Raw genomic sequence first — 14128 nt, 5'->3', positions numbered from 1 at the left:
TCATTTAATCAAATGGCTTAAAACTATCACTAAGTTAATTAACATACATCAAATATATCCCTATCACCTAATTAAAAACATATTTACCATCATCAATTCATAATTAATCATTCCCTTTTTATTTTCCACTAATTTATTTATTTCCGTAAGCACATACTCAAACTTTTTTTAATTTTTACAAAAAGCATGATAAAGCTCATACTTATTTCATAACCATAATTTTTTTATAATAAAAATAAATTATATTAAGAAAAGCAAACAAGCTCGGCTAAATCATTAGCAGAAACAACAACTACTATCAAAACATCCAAATGATTCTTGAGTTCTTCGTACTAATTAGATTATTTTGTCACTCATCGTATCTTATGTTTAACAATATTTAGCTTTATCATGTTTTTCATAAAAATTAATAAAAGATTGAGTTTGTGCTTATGGCCGCAAGAAATAAATTCGGGAGAGGGGGGGGGGGGGGGGGGGGGGGGGGGGGGGGGGTAAAAAGGGAATATTTGAATCTTACCGAAGATAAAAAGGGAGTGCTTGATTATGAATTAATGATGATAAATGTGTTTCTTAATTACGTGATAGAGAGAGTATTTAGTGCATGTGAAATAATTTGGTGATAGTTTTAACTTTGAAGCCTTGATATGCTGTAATTTGATCCTTTCTCTATGTATGGTTGATATAATGTCTATTGGAAGTATAAATTTGTCTTTTCAATGTATGAGTAATAACTCCATGAATTTTAACAAAAAAAAATATATGGATGCTATATATTGAGATAAAACAAAGTACGAGTGACACACGATACATGGGAAGGGTGGTTTTATATTTTTAAGGTAAATAAAAGTAAAAAAAATTTTAATCTAAAGCTTATCCTACGGTTTACGTCAATTCGTTGTTTTTCGTGGGCTAAGCTATCGCACTAACAAGCTTTTCCCGAAAGAAAAAAAAAAGAGCATATGTGAACCGTGTATTTCTTTTTTAACGAGGTCTAAAAATAAATACTATAACAAAAAACAATTGGTCAAGAAATATTGAAAGCATTGATGGAGTTTGAATGGCCATGAATGGATCTGATGGTTAGTTAATTTGGTTGTTTTATTCAAATGTCAACATTCTAACTATAGACATGGTGAATGGGTTAAACACATTAACCAAACTATTTGTGGTAAAAATAGGTTTGGCAAAAGCATATTTAAAGGAAGGATTATGTTTGAGTAAAAACACAGAAGAAGAAACATCTATCTTCTTCTAATCATAATTGAAAGGAAGGAGATAGGAAATGGTTGAATAAAGTTTAGAACATATATTCATAACAAAAAAAATTGTTTTTGTTTTCTTTAGAAAAAAACACAAAAAATAAACATGACTCGTGGGGCTATTATAGCTTTGATGGTTTGCCTTATGGCAACAGCAGTGAGGTCTGAAGATCCTTATGTGTATTATACATGGAAGGTTACCTACGGTAACATTGCACCTTTGGGTACACCCCAAAAGGGTATTCTCATCAATGGTCAATTCCCGGGACCTGAGATTAACGGTACCAGCAACAACAACATTGTAGTTAACGTTTTCAACAACCTTGATGAGCCACTCCTTTTCACATGGAGCGGTATTCAACAAAGGAAAAACTCGTGGGCCGATGGAACACCGGGAGTCCAATGTCCAATTGCCCCGGGAACCAACTACACCTACAAATTCCAGGTTAAGGATCAAATCGGTAGTTATTTTTACTACCCTACCACCGGTCTCATGAGAGCTGCTGGTGGTATCGGTGGAATTAGAGTCTACAGCCGATTGTTGATCCCTGTCCCGTATGCTGATCCCGCTGACGAATATTGGGTTCTTATGGGTGATTGGTATGGAAAGAGTCACACTCAATTGCAAAAGTTTCTTGACAGTGGCCGATCCATGGGAAGACCTGATGGAGTCCACATCATGGGAAAATCCAACAGTGCTGAGCCACTCTACAAAATGGAGCCAGGAAAGACCTACAAGTACAGACTCTGCAACGTTGGTCTCAAGAATTCTCTTAACTTCAGAATCCAAGATCACCCAATGAAGCTCGTTGAAATGGAAGGTTCCCACACCGTTCAAAATGTTTATGATTCCCTTGACGTTCACGTAGGACAGTGCTTCTCTGTCCTCGTGACCGCTGACAAGGAACCCAAGCAATACAAAATGGTCGCTTCCACACGTTTCACCAAGACCGTTCTTACCACAACTGCTGTTATCTCTTACACTAACGGTAATGGCCCTGCCTCGCCTGTTCTCCCACCTGCGCCAGTTGGTTGGGCTTGGTCTTTGAACCAGGTTCGTTCTTTCCGTTGGAACTTGACCGCAAGTGCTGCTAGGCCCAATCCTCAAGGTTCTTACCATTACGGTCAGATCAACATCACCCGTACCATCAAGCTCATTAACAGTCCTTATGGAAAGCTTCGTTATGCTATTAACGGAGTTTCCCACGTGGACGGTGAAACCCCACTCAAGCTTGCTGAATACTACGGTGTTGCTAACAAGGTTTTCCAATACGACCTCATCTCTGATAATCCCCCTGCTGTCAACGGTAACTTCAGACAGGAAGCTAATGTCCTCAACATCACTTTCCGCACCTTCGTTGAGATCATCTTCGAGAACCCCACAAAGGTCATCCAGTCTTACAATTTGGATGGTTACTCTTTCTTTCCCGTCGCTGTTGAGCCAGGCAAATGGACACCAGAGAAGAGAAAGAACTACAACCTTTTGGATGCAGTGAGCAGGCACACAGTGCAAGTGTTCCCCAAGTCATGGGCCGCAATTATGTTGACATTCGACAACGCTGGTATGTGGAACTTGAGATCAGAAATGGCTGAGAACAGGTACCTTGGCCAACAAATGTACATCAGTGTGTTGTCCCCTGAAAAATCCAACAGGGATGAGTACAATCTTCCAGATACTCATCAAGTTTGCGGCATCGTCAAGGATATGCCAAGGCCTGCACTACAATACACTTAATTTCATCATTCAAAGATGCATATATGGGCTGGTTTTCTTTGATTTTTATTCTTATTGCATGTTAGTTGAGAAACATATCAATGTAAAATTGGATCTCCTTCCAATTATCTTTCTATTCTTTGTCTCTTTCAATTATGCGATGAAAATTTATTAATTATTTTAAGAGCTAAACTTCCATTTCCTCTAATTCTTAAGATGAAGTTATACTAATTCTAACATATTTGTTTCACTTCAAAGATTTTTTTAAGCAACATTTAGAAACTTTATTGATAAAAAAAGAGAGAATAACAAAAACAAAATGGAAAAAGTAAACATGAATATGAACATTAAAAAATATGGGATGACAGCACAAAAACTCATGGTAAACAAATTTAAAAACATTTCTAACTTGGGAGTTGTATAACTGTGCTTTGAGAGAAAACATCCCTAATTGTGTTTCCTCAATTTATGTTTTTTATTTCGATGTTACAACAACAAATTGTATTTTAGTAGCAATATCCTCAACATAAATTAAGTCGTTGTCAAAATAAATTTTATCCTCACCTTAAGAAAATCTGACTGGTATTTCCAAATCGTGAATAACTTTGGAATTTGAATTTTTAAAATCAACTGGAATTGAATAAGAGTGATTTCCAAAATAACTAGTAGCATTCCAGTACTCCCTCCGTTACGTTTTATAAGCAAAAGCCGTCATTTCACACTTATTAAGGCAAATGATTGTTCACATTAACTATGCTTCATTTCAGTCTGAAATGTACCAAAATACCCTCGAATTAAATTAAAAGGAAAAAAATGGCATTTAATAAATTGAGTTATTTATTGATACAAAACCAAAACCAAAACGCGTGGAAAGTTGCAGCTCGTTGGATTAAAGCAGCTTAATCATAAAAACAAATTGAGCAATTAATACTTGTACAATTATCAAAACAAGCGAGGGCCAATACCATGCAAGGAGACTAACGTGCCAGTGCCACAATAAGAATAACAAAGGAAGTTGTGCAGCTTCCCATTACTACTTGATTGTATCAATATCAATATGCTAGCATTAATTGTACCTACTTTGAAAATAAAAATGAAGGGTATTTTTGGTACATTATCAATAAATATCAAGCAAATTGTCAACTTTTGCTTATATTTTGTAACAAGCAAATGAAGCAAAATTTGCTTATAAAACGTAACGGAGGGAGTATTTGTAAAATATTTTCTCATATTGTAGATTATCAGTAGTCTGAATTTAATTAATGCCAATGAGTTGTTAGTCAATGAATTCATACATTTCCATTGAATTAGTCCTCTTTATTCTTTATTTTTATGATAGAACTAGTAACAAACCCGTGCTGACGCACGGGTACAGTAAACGTTTGTTATTTGTAAAAGATCATAAGAGTTTTGTTGTAAATTAATTATTTATTTATGTGAATTATTTATGTGTTGTCCAATTATTTGTGTATTAGATGTTTGATGCTATTGTATCAAAAGATGTTTGATGTTATAATAAACTAAATCGCCTTGATTATATAATTTATACTTCTAGGAATAAGTAGAAAACACTTAATTTCAATTATAATGTATAAAATAGAATTGCTAGTAATGTTAATGTATTGGTACAATCTTAGGAATACAACAAAGTCATAAATAGACTAATATAAAATAACCCACATAGTCCTATTTTACATGAAATACATGACAAACATAACAATTATTGATCGAAAATTTAAATATGACAGTGCATCTTGGCCGGAATTCATTAGTTCGGGCGAATTTATTCCACTTAGATCTAATTCGTGTAGTGAATTTGCGATCATTATTGACAATGATGTTTAAAGTTTGGTTTTCTCCATTGTCTCTACATAGAATTAGGTTGTCGCATATGTTGTGCTTTAGAAAATTTGCAAATTCACGTGGTAATTTCTGCATAAGAAAAGTCATATATTAGACGAAGTTAATATATTATGAATAATTATCACAAGTATAACAAAACTTATAGACGAAAAGTGGAAAATGTAGAAGTCTAGAATAGTTTGGATTGTTATAGGTGTTTCCCCAATAATAACTTCTCTTGTGTATAATAGTTAGTTTAGTCAATGACAATTTATCCCGTGCATTTGAGTTACTTCTAAAATTTTACTCAATGATCGCTTCTCCCATGCATTTTATTTATTCACAATATTTTAGACAACATCCATTTATCCCTTGCATTTTAGTTGATGAGAGTTCAATATAGTTGTAGAATGGAACCAAGGTGATATTCTAAATAGTATAAATGTTTTCGTAAGAACAATTTTTTGTAAAGAACAACTTCTCCCATGTATCAAAGTTAATTTAGGGGGTGACAATTCCGTGCATTTGAGTTACTTTTGAATTTTTGTCAATGCCCGCTTCTCCCGAGCATTTTTTTTATTTAAGATATTTTAGACAATCTCACTTACCTCGTGCATTTTAGTTGATGACAATCTCACTTATAGAAATATATGATTTGAAATAAGTGAAGAGGGGAAAAAAAATTCGAATTTGAATTGACATTGGGAAATGTAATAAGAGTGAGGTATTTGATTGAATGTAGTGTCTGATTTGTAGACTTTAGTTGCAAAAGAGACTTTTTTTTTTTCATTTCCCTTCCAACCGTCCGCAAGCTGTCATGTTTAGTTGGTATGTAATGTAAATGCTTTTTTAAAGAGGAAACAAACTAAACTAAAACCTTTTTGTACTTAAATGACATCATAGTAGTTAAGTGACATCATTTAGCTAGAAAAAGTAAATTTAAGACACAATTTACCCTTAATAGTGAGATGTGGCAGCCAACCATTGATGGGCAAAAATAAGTTTTCCACAACATCTTCTCTTCTTATATTAAGAGAGATGAAATCACATGAGACTCGTTGGAAGACCCAAAATCAAGTATATGATACAACAACATAAAGAAATGAAAGAAGTACAACGCAAAGTGCTTGAAAATAGGCGACATGTGCCCAATCTTTGTTTGAGGCGCTAAGCGACCTGGTTCTGCAGAAGGAGGGCTCTAAGCGCTGCCCTGGGTGCTAGGCTCCCGGCCTACGTGAAGCATCCAAAATCTTGTGTTTTTGCCGTTTTCTCATGTCGTTGGGTCTGAATGTTATATATCTTCATATGTTTGATTAAGATGTGTTGTTTCATGATCATTACTCAACTGAAAGTGAATATGAACAACTTTTAATTCAAAAATCTAAATTACTTATGATTCTAACTCTGGTGAAAGATTACTTTTCATATGTGACATGGTGTGTCTTGCATTATTATTACATGGTTCTTGCACATCATTAAAGGTATGAACTTGGGTTTTAATCTTAGCCAATTCTCCATCTTTTTCAATATCTAAATTATCATTCTCTTTTATGATGTACACCCTCCGGTCATAAATATAAGCAAAAATCCATATTTTAGATTCATTCAATAAATAATGTATGTGGTTTTTATTGTAGACAACATACATCATTTATTGAATGTATCAAAAATATGAACTTTTGCTTATATTTGTGACTGGAGGGTGTATGAGTAGCGTGTAAGATACATTATTCTATAAATTATTGTTGAGAGATATGTTTGGTGTGTTTGCAAAACCACGTCAAGGTTACTAAAAAGTATCTTAGAAGGGATTTTCTGGTCATTCAATATACTCATAGTATGTTGGGAACACACACTTTGGTATTCCCGAGTACAGTCTACATCGGTATCTTCATTGTTTGTGTTTTCCAACATCTTTATCAACAACAATTTTTTGAAATTTTTTAAGTTCAATTATAGTTTAATCAATGGTAGTATCTCTAAAAAACCGACTTTAAGGGAAATTCGATGAAGACAACTTTACCTGCTAGAAGAAAAAGAGTCCTTACTACTTTGAAAGAGGTGTTTGTTTTGAACAACACAAGCCCACTAGATATCTACCAAAACAACGACATCGGTATCTTCATTGTTTGTGTTTTAAAGGAGGGAGGGAGGGAGGGAGGGAGGGAGAGAACCAACGACATGCCATGTTCAATATCTACCAAAACAACTCTTTCATAAATATATTTAGGGAAATGTTAACTTGTGCCCTCAGGGCACAAGTTAATGATTCAAATATAGAAAAAATTTATTGAAATGTGTGCATTTCATTTAATATTTAACTTTTTAATCATTTAAATGTACAAAATTTTATAGGAAGTTTCTTCTTTTAGGTTTCTTAACATGTGCCCTAAGGGCACAAGTTAACACTACCCATATATTTATGGGATAAACTGAGTCAAGATACACATTATACTATAAGTATTGAAATGGGAAAGCAAAACGATGACTACATATGAATTAGACGTATACTCAACCATGGGCGTTTTTACCCCCCGGCTAGCTCGGGCACACGCCCGGGATCAACCCATACCTTCTTTGTATCGTTAAAAGAAATTTACAAGAAATTTGACTTATAGTGACAGCCAAAATCCGTCACTATAGGGCAAATTTCCGTAGCTAAATCTATTGCCAAATGGTTGTCCTTGCATGTTTTCCACCTTTACCTACGGACAAAACGTATGTAATTCTAAGGAGACCATTTTAAACACATTATGGACTTGTACCTACGGTTTCGGCTATCACTAAAACTTATCATTGTTTTATTTTTTTATCATATTTTCTATTCTACTATAAATTCTAAAAATGAATAATTTATAAAATTACCACTAAAATTAGTTTAATCAATATAATAAAATATTATAATCAATATCATTGGAATTTGAAATTGATTACTATAATCAATTTTTAGAATAAATTATTGAAGTGACTTAACTATAATAATTCTCCCTAACTATAAACTATTATACCATTCACCCAAACCAAATACTCAATACTCACAAAAATACTTAATACTCACATAAATCAAAATCTATATATACTCCATTGCTCATTTAATTTATGGTAACAAAATTTGAATCACTATTCATAATAACTTATTAGACAAAATGACATAATATCAAGTTACAACTTACAATCACTTCATACCTAAAAAAAACTTACAATCACTTCTACAACAGGGCATAATAAATCAGATTTTAACTTCTAACTTGTGGATCTTCAACAATAGTGGGTGCACCAAAGCTATTTTCAACATCTACAAAAGTTGAAAGTCCACCAGTTATCAAGCCCTCTCAATAAGCTAGTAAAATTAAATAATCTTATAAGTCCGTGAGAAATAATTGTTTCCAACAAGATTAACGATGTGTGGTTCAATTACTTGATGATATGTTACACCAAGCGGAAGATATTCAAGTCACATGTTGATATTATTCGAACATTCACCGCAAAGAGGTTTCGGAAAGGGCATTTACCTCCTAATTTTATTTAGCACACTATTGACATGTTATGTTTCATCTCTCTTGTTTCAAACTATACTTTTATCGACAAAATGACGAGCCTATTTTATTTCAATTTATGACTATTTATATATTGTGTCACATGTGAATTTGCGGACAAAATTTTGCCCAGGCTCAATAAAATTCCTGTCTCCACCACTATATTCAACGATATGTCATGTTCAATATCTATCAAAACAACTCTTCCGCAAAATATCCATGGGGTAAAGTAGAGTCAAGATACACGAAAGATAATAATATGAAGAGAAAATGGTAGATAATAAATCTGTTGTAGAATAAATACATGAAAATGAATGTAATCTCGATAACTACAAACAAAATAACATGCATATGATATGAATGAAACTATTATTTTATCTTGGTTAAACTATTCATTTGGTCATTGCAAATATAACGAGGTTTGATTTTGATCGTTGCAAAAAAAAAAAAAAAAGATTTATACCCTGCAATTTCTAAAAAAAAGTCCTTAATATGATTTTCAGCCAATGTGGCCTATTTTGATTGACGTGGCTGCCTATCGATTGTATTAATGATGCTGGCTATTCTTTTTTTTATCATTAGAATAAAAACCTTTTAATTAATTCTTTAAACAAAATAAGTACATTAACTAATTATATATATATATATATATATATATATATATATATATATATATATCAATAATATTGATTCAATATATTTGAGTTTCGCATTTATTATAAATTAATGTACTTTACGTGTAATGTGTTGCATAATGTGTAAATTTTGACGAATTTCAAATAATTGTGAAACGTTAACGCATTATCGGTTTTGTGTAATGTTACCGAATAATTGATAAACTATGAAATGTTGATGTTTGTCATTGCTGGATATTGTTGTTTCGGTTTGATTTCATGTCAAATTGTCGTTTGAAATTACAGGTACAAACAGGCCAAAATGGCTGGAAAAACCATTGTAGACTGCACAGGTTCTGTTTACTGGTGTGAATTTTTCTATGACAGAAAAGCAATAGGTTGAAAGAGAATAGGTCTAAACCAATCATTCAATAACGGAAATCGGCCTCTCATCTCATCTTAACACACATGAGTCATGATCAAATGGCATCTTTGATGTTTTTGAGGGAAAGTGACATCTTGATGTTTCTTTTTTTTTTTTGACAAAAATGACATCTTGATGTTAAAATTAGTTTCACACCAAATCCTATCCATTTGATTTATTTAATCTAATGACTATTATTACTAAGTTAATTAACATACACCAAATATCTCTCTATCACCTAATTAAAAAACATATTTACCATCATCAATTCATAATCAATCATTCCCTTTTTATTTTCCCCTAATTTATTTATTTTCGTCTGCACATGCTCAAACTTTTTAATTGTTTTTTACAAAAAGCATGATAAAGCTCATACTTATTTCATACCCATAATTTTTTATAATAAAATTAAATTATATCTGGAATAGCAAATAAGCTCGGCTAAATCATTAGCAGAAACCTCCTCGTGAGCTAGGAACAATTATGCAAAAAATAATCATTAGCAGAAACAACAAATACTATGAAAGCATCCAAATGATTCTTGAGTTCTTCCTACTAATTAGATTATTTTTGCCACTCATCGTATCTTATGTTTAACAATATTTAGCTTTATCATGTTTTTCATAAAAATTAATAAAAGATTGAGTTTGTGCTTATAAAAAGGGAATATTTACCGAAAATAAATTAAGGGGAAATAAAAAAGGAAATATTTGAATATACCGAAAATAAAAAGGGAGTGCTTGATTATGAATTAATGATGATAAATGTGTTTCTTAATTAGGTGATAGAGAGAGCATTTAGTGCATGTGAAATAATTTGATATGATGTCATTTAATCCTTTCTCTATATATGGTTGATGTAATTAGGGGTGTTCAAAACCGAACCAACCTAATAGAAAAACGGCAAACCAAATCAATCCAAACCAAAACCGCAAAAATCGCATTTGGTTCGGATGTAATCAGATCATTTTCTTGCTCAACCTCATGATTTGGTTTGGTTTGCGGTTTTCATTTTACCAACCAAACGAAACCACAACATAAGAAAAATGTTAATTAAACATATTTTACTTGGACCAATACTCATAGAAACTCAATTGAAACTTTTATAGAATGACATTTTTTTTTCTCTTGTTAGATTCTTTCTTTACTTTTTATTTAAAAAACGTATTTATGTGCTACTTGAAATTTTAGAGAATGATAAAATCTTAGTCTTTTGCATTTCTTACAAAATAGGATTACATTTTGTCCATGTTTTTAACTTGGTCTATGTTGTTGGAAACATTGTAAAATGAAAATGAAATTGTAATATTTGATGAAATTCAAAACATTGCTGAAAATATGTTGTGTTTAAGCTTTTTAACTTGATTTTAATGTTGGAAACAAATAATTGTTCGTCTCAAAAAACCGCACCAACCGATCCAACCAAACCGCATTGGTTTGGTTTGGTTTAAAGTCAACTGAACCAAACCAAACCGCATGTTTTTTTATCTTGCGGTTCGGATGACTTTTATCTTCAAAACCAAACCAAACCGCACCGCGGACACCCCTAGATGTAATGTCTATTGAAAGTATAAATTTGTCTTGCAATGTATGAGTAACTCCATGAATTTTAAAAATATTAATTTTGAATATCAATAAGAATAATTAAATATTAAAAATATATATTGTTATTAGAATTTTATTTATAAATAATGTATCAAGTGCTATACTACTAGAACAAGAAAAAGGATATTAAAAAACAAAATGATAAACAAGACCATGATTTAAAACAAAAAAAAACAAAAACAAAAAAGAGAGCATATGTGAACCGTGTATTTCTTTTTTAACGAGGTCTTAAAAAATACTCTTAACAAAATACAATTGGTCAAGAAATATAGAAAGCATTGGTGGAGTCAATTTCTTTGGTGGTAAAATCGTAGGGACTGATTGGCCATGAATGGATCTCATGGTTAGTTTTGTTGTTTTATTCAAATGTTAACATTCTAACTATAGACATGGTGAATGAGTTTAACACATTAATAGGTAACATGTAAGAGGAAGCACGCAATCTAAGGATCATAATCAATGGTAAGTTAGAGAAGTTAACGGAGAGTTTGAATGGTTAATAAACACTTACACATATGTATATAACATGACAAATCATTGAGCCATCATGTAAATGTTCTCATCTTAGTTCTTTATTCCATTACAACATAGTATAAGATAGTAATTGTTAATCACGATCAAAGCAAAATGGAGAGAACAACGTTTTTGTTTATGTTATGTCTCTTGATTGGTACAACATCAATGGTAATGGGTGAAGACCCTTACTTTTATTTCACATGGAATGTTACATATGGTACACTCTCCCCTGCTGGTGTTCCTCAACAGGTTATTCTCATCAACAACGAATTTCCCGGACCCAACATCAATTCCACCAGTAACAATAACCTCGTTGTTAACGTCTTCAATGGCCTCGACGAGCCTTTGCTTTTCACATGGTATTATATACATACTCATTTCATTTTCAAATTGCGACATTATATGATTTTTATTTATTTTGATGCCTCTTAGACTATAACACGACAATTGTATTTGATCGTGATTGTCTAAGAGGCATCCTTGCGACAACGTGACACTGATTTAAAATTTGTTTATTTTGTTTTTGATTTGATCCATTAATAAATGAAATCTAAGCAATGTATAATCAAAATTTACAGGGCTGGAGTTCAGCAAAGGAAAAACTGCTGGCAAGATGGTGTGCCAGGAACAAACTGTCCCATCCTACCAGGAACAAACTTCACATACCGTTTCCAAGTGAAGGATCAAATCGGTAGCTACTTCTACTATCCTAGCTTGGGGATGCACAGAGCAGCTGGTGGTTTCGGTGGCCTCCGCATCAACAGCAGATTACTCATTCCCGTCCCATATGCTGATCCCGAAGATGATTACACCGTCGTGATCGGTGACTGGTTCACCAAGAGTCACTCTGCCCTCAGCAAATTACTCGACAGTGGCCGTGCCCTCGGAAGACCAACCGCTGTTCTTGTTAACGGCCAAAACGCCAAAGGTGATGGATCTGACAAACCACTCTTCACAATGAAGCCAGGAAAAACCTACAAATACAGAATCTGCAATGTTGGTCTTAAAAACTCCCTTAACTTCAGAATCCAAAATCACCCAATGAAACTCGTTGAATTCGAAGGATCCCACACCGTCCAAAACAGTTATGATTCCCTCGATGTCCACGTCGGACAATGCTTTGGTGTTCTTGTAACCGCAGATAAAGAACCAAAAGATTATTACATGGTCGCTTCAACTCGTTTCACTAAAACTATTATCACCGGTAAAGGTATTATCCGTTATGCCAACGGTAAAGGTCCTGCTTCACCTGAACTCCCTGAAGCTCCAGTGGGATGGGCTTGGTCTTTGAACCAGTTCCGTTCTTTCCGTTGGAACTTGACCGCTAGTGCTGCTAGGCCCAACCCACAAGGTTCTTACCATTACGGTCAGATCAACATCACCCGTACCGTTAAGCTCATTAACACCGTTAGCAGAGAAGGTGGAAAACTCCGTTATGCACTTAACGGTGTCTCCCATGTGGATCCCGAAACCCCTCTTAAACTCGCAGAATACTACAATGTTGCTGAGAAGGTTTTCAAGTATGACAGTATTCCTGACATGCCAGAAAACCTTGGAACCAGTGTTACCTTGGCACCCAATGTTCTTAAATTTGCACACCGTACTTTCATTGAGATCGTTTTTGAGAACCATGAGAAAAGCGTCCAGTCTTATAATTTGGATGGATACTCATTCTTCGCAGTAGCGTGAGTATACATATCAATATATATTTACATACTATACGATTTTTAATTTGGTTAAGCAATTAACGCGTTTATTTATTTATGTAAATTGCAGCATTGAGCCAGGAACTTGGACACCCGAGAAAAGGAAGACATATAACTTGCTTGATGCTGTGAGCAGACACACCATTCAAGTGTTTCCAAAATCATGGGCTGCAATAATGTTGACATTCGACAACGTTGGAGTGTGGAATTTGAGGTCAGAGATTGCTGAGAATCGTTACTTGGGACAACAATTGTACATTAGTGTGCCTACTCCAGAACGTTCTCTTAGGGATGAGTACAATCTGCCAGACAACAGCTTGCTCTGTGGAATTGTTAAGGATCTTCCAAAGCCTCCTTCATACGTCTAATTCATCAATGTTTGAAGCAAACTCTGCATTCTTTTTAAGTTATATATGTATGTAACTAGATTTCCCCTGTGAAATTCCTCAGCAAGATGAGCTAGGTATTTTGTAACAGGGTGAAAAAGAGAATAACTGGGGCTTTTGAAGCATTATAAGATCTTGTTGATCACTTTGTATTAACTTCTTTAGAATTTTCATTGCGTTTTTGTACTTTGAGTAGGTGTCTTACTCCTACAATTTTATAATAGAAAATGTACCCCTTTCTTTTTATCTATTATTGATTTCTCATAAATATTCTTATAATGTTTTTTTAGAGGTATAAATGGTTTTTTGTAATTTAATCTTATTATTAAAGAAGTTATATATAATTAGGATGTAAAAAATGGACATGGCTTTGCTGGAAAAGACACTGATATATTTATAATCATTTACCACGTTTCTCCCAAACACATTCACATTCACTACTGAATCTTATATGAGTTTTGGACATGCAAGAGTAAATAAATATTCAGTCTTCCTAAATATATGCAGCCTGGCCTACAAATTTAAAA

The 14128-nt window shown here is 33.4% G+C and overlaps 2 protein-coding genes across 2 annotated transcripts; both read left to right on the top strand.

Moving 5' to 3' along the window:
* The first annotated feature begins 1207 nt into the window (after nucleotides 1-1207).
* On the top strand, nucleotides 1208-3165 carry LOC146931946 (L-ascorbate oxidase homolog). The gene has a single exon (XM_085703520.1). The coding sequence runs from the start codon at nucleotides 1366-1368 to the stop codon at nucleotides 2992-2994; it is 1629 nt and encodes a 542-aa protein (XP_085559646.1). The 5' UTR covers nucleotides 1208-1365; the 3' UTR covers nucleotides 2995-3165.
* An 8374-nt stretch (nucleotides 3166-11539) lies between these two features.
* On the top strand, nucleotides 11540-13851 carry LOC146931945 (L-ascorbate oxidase homolog). Its single transcript, XM_085703519.1, has 3 exons — nucleotides 11540-11868; nucleotides 12088-13194; nucleotides 13286-13851. The coding sequence occupies exons 1-3, from the start codon at nucleotides 11621-11623 to the stop codon at nucleotides 13581-13583; spliced, it is 1653 nt and encodes a 550-aa protein (XP_085559645.1). The 5' UTR covers nucleotides 11540-11620; the 3' UTR covers nucleotides 13584-13851.
* Nucleotides 13852-14128: the final 277 nt, after the last annotated feature.

This window comes from Medicago sativa, chromosome 4, assembly GCF_051527215.1.
Source record: "Medicago sativa cultivar Bolivia chromosome 4, Bolivia_mono, whole genome shotgun sequence".
Classification (NCBI taxonomy): Eukaryota; Viridiplantae; Streptophyta; class Magnoliopsida; order Fabales; family Fabaceae; genus Medicago; species Medicago sativa.
Note: the sequence above shows the minus strand (reverse complement) of the source record. Positions and strands in the feature narration are given on the sequence as shown.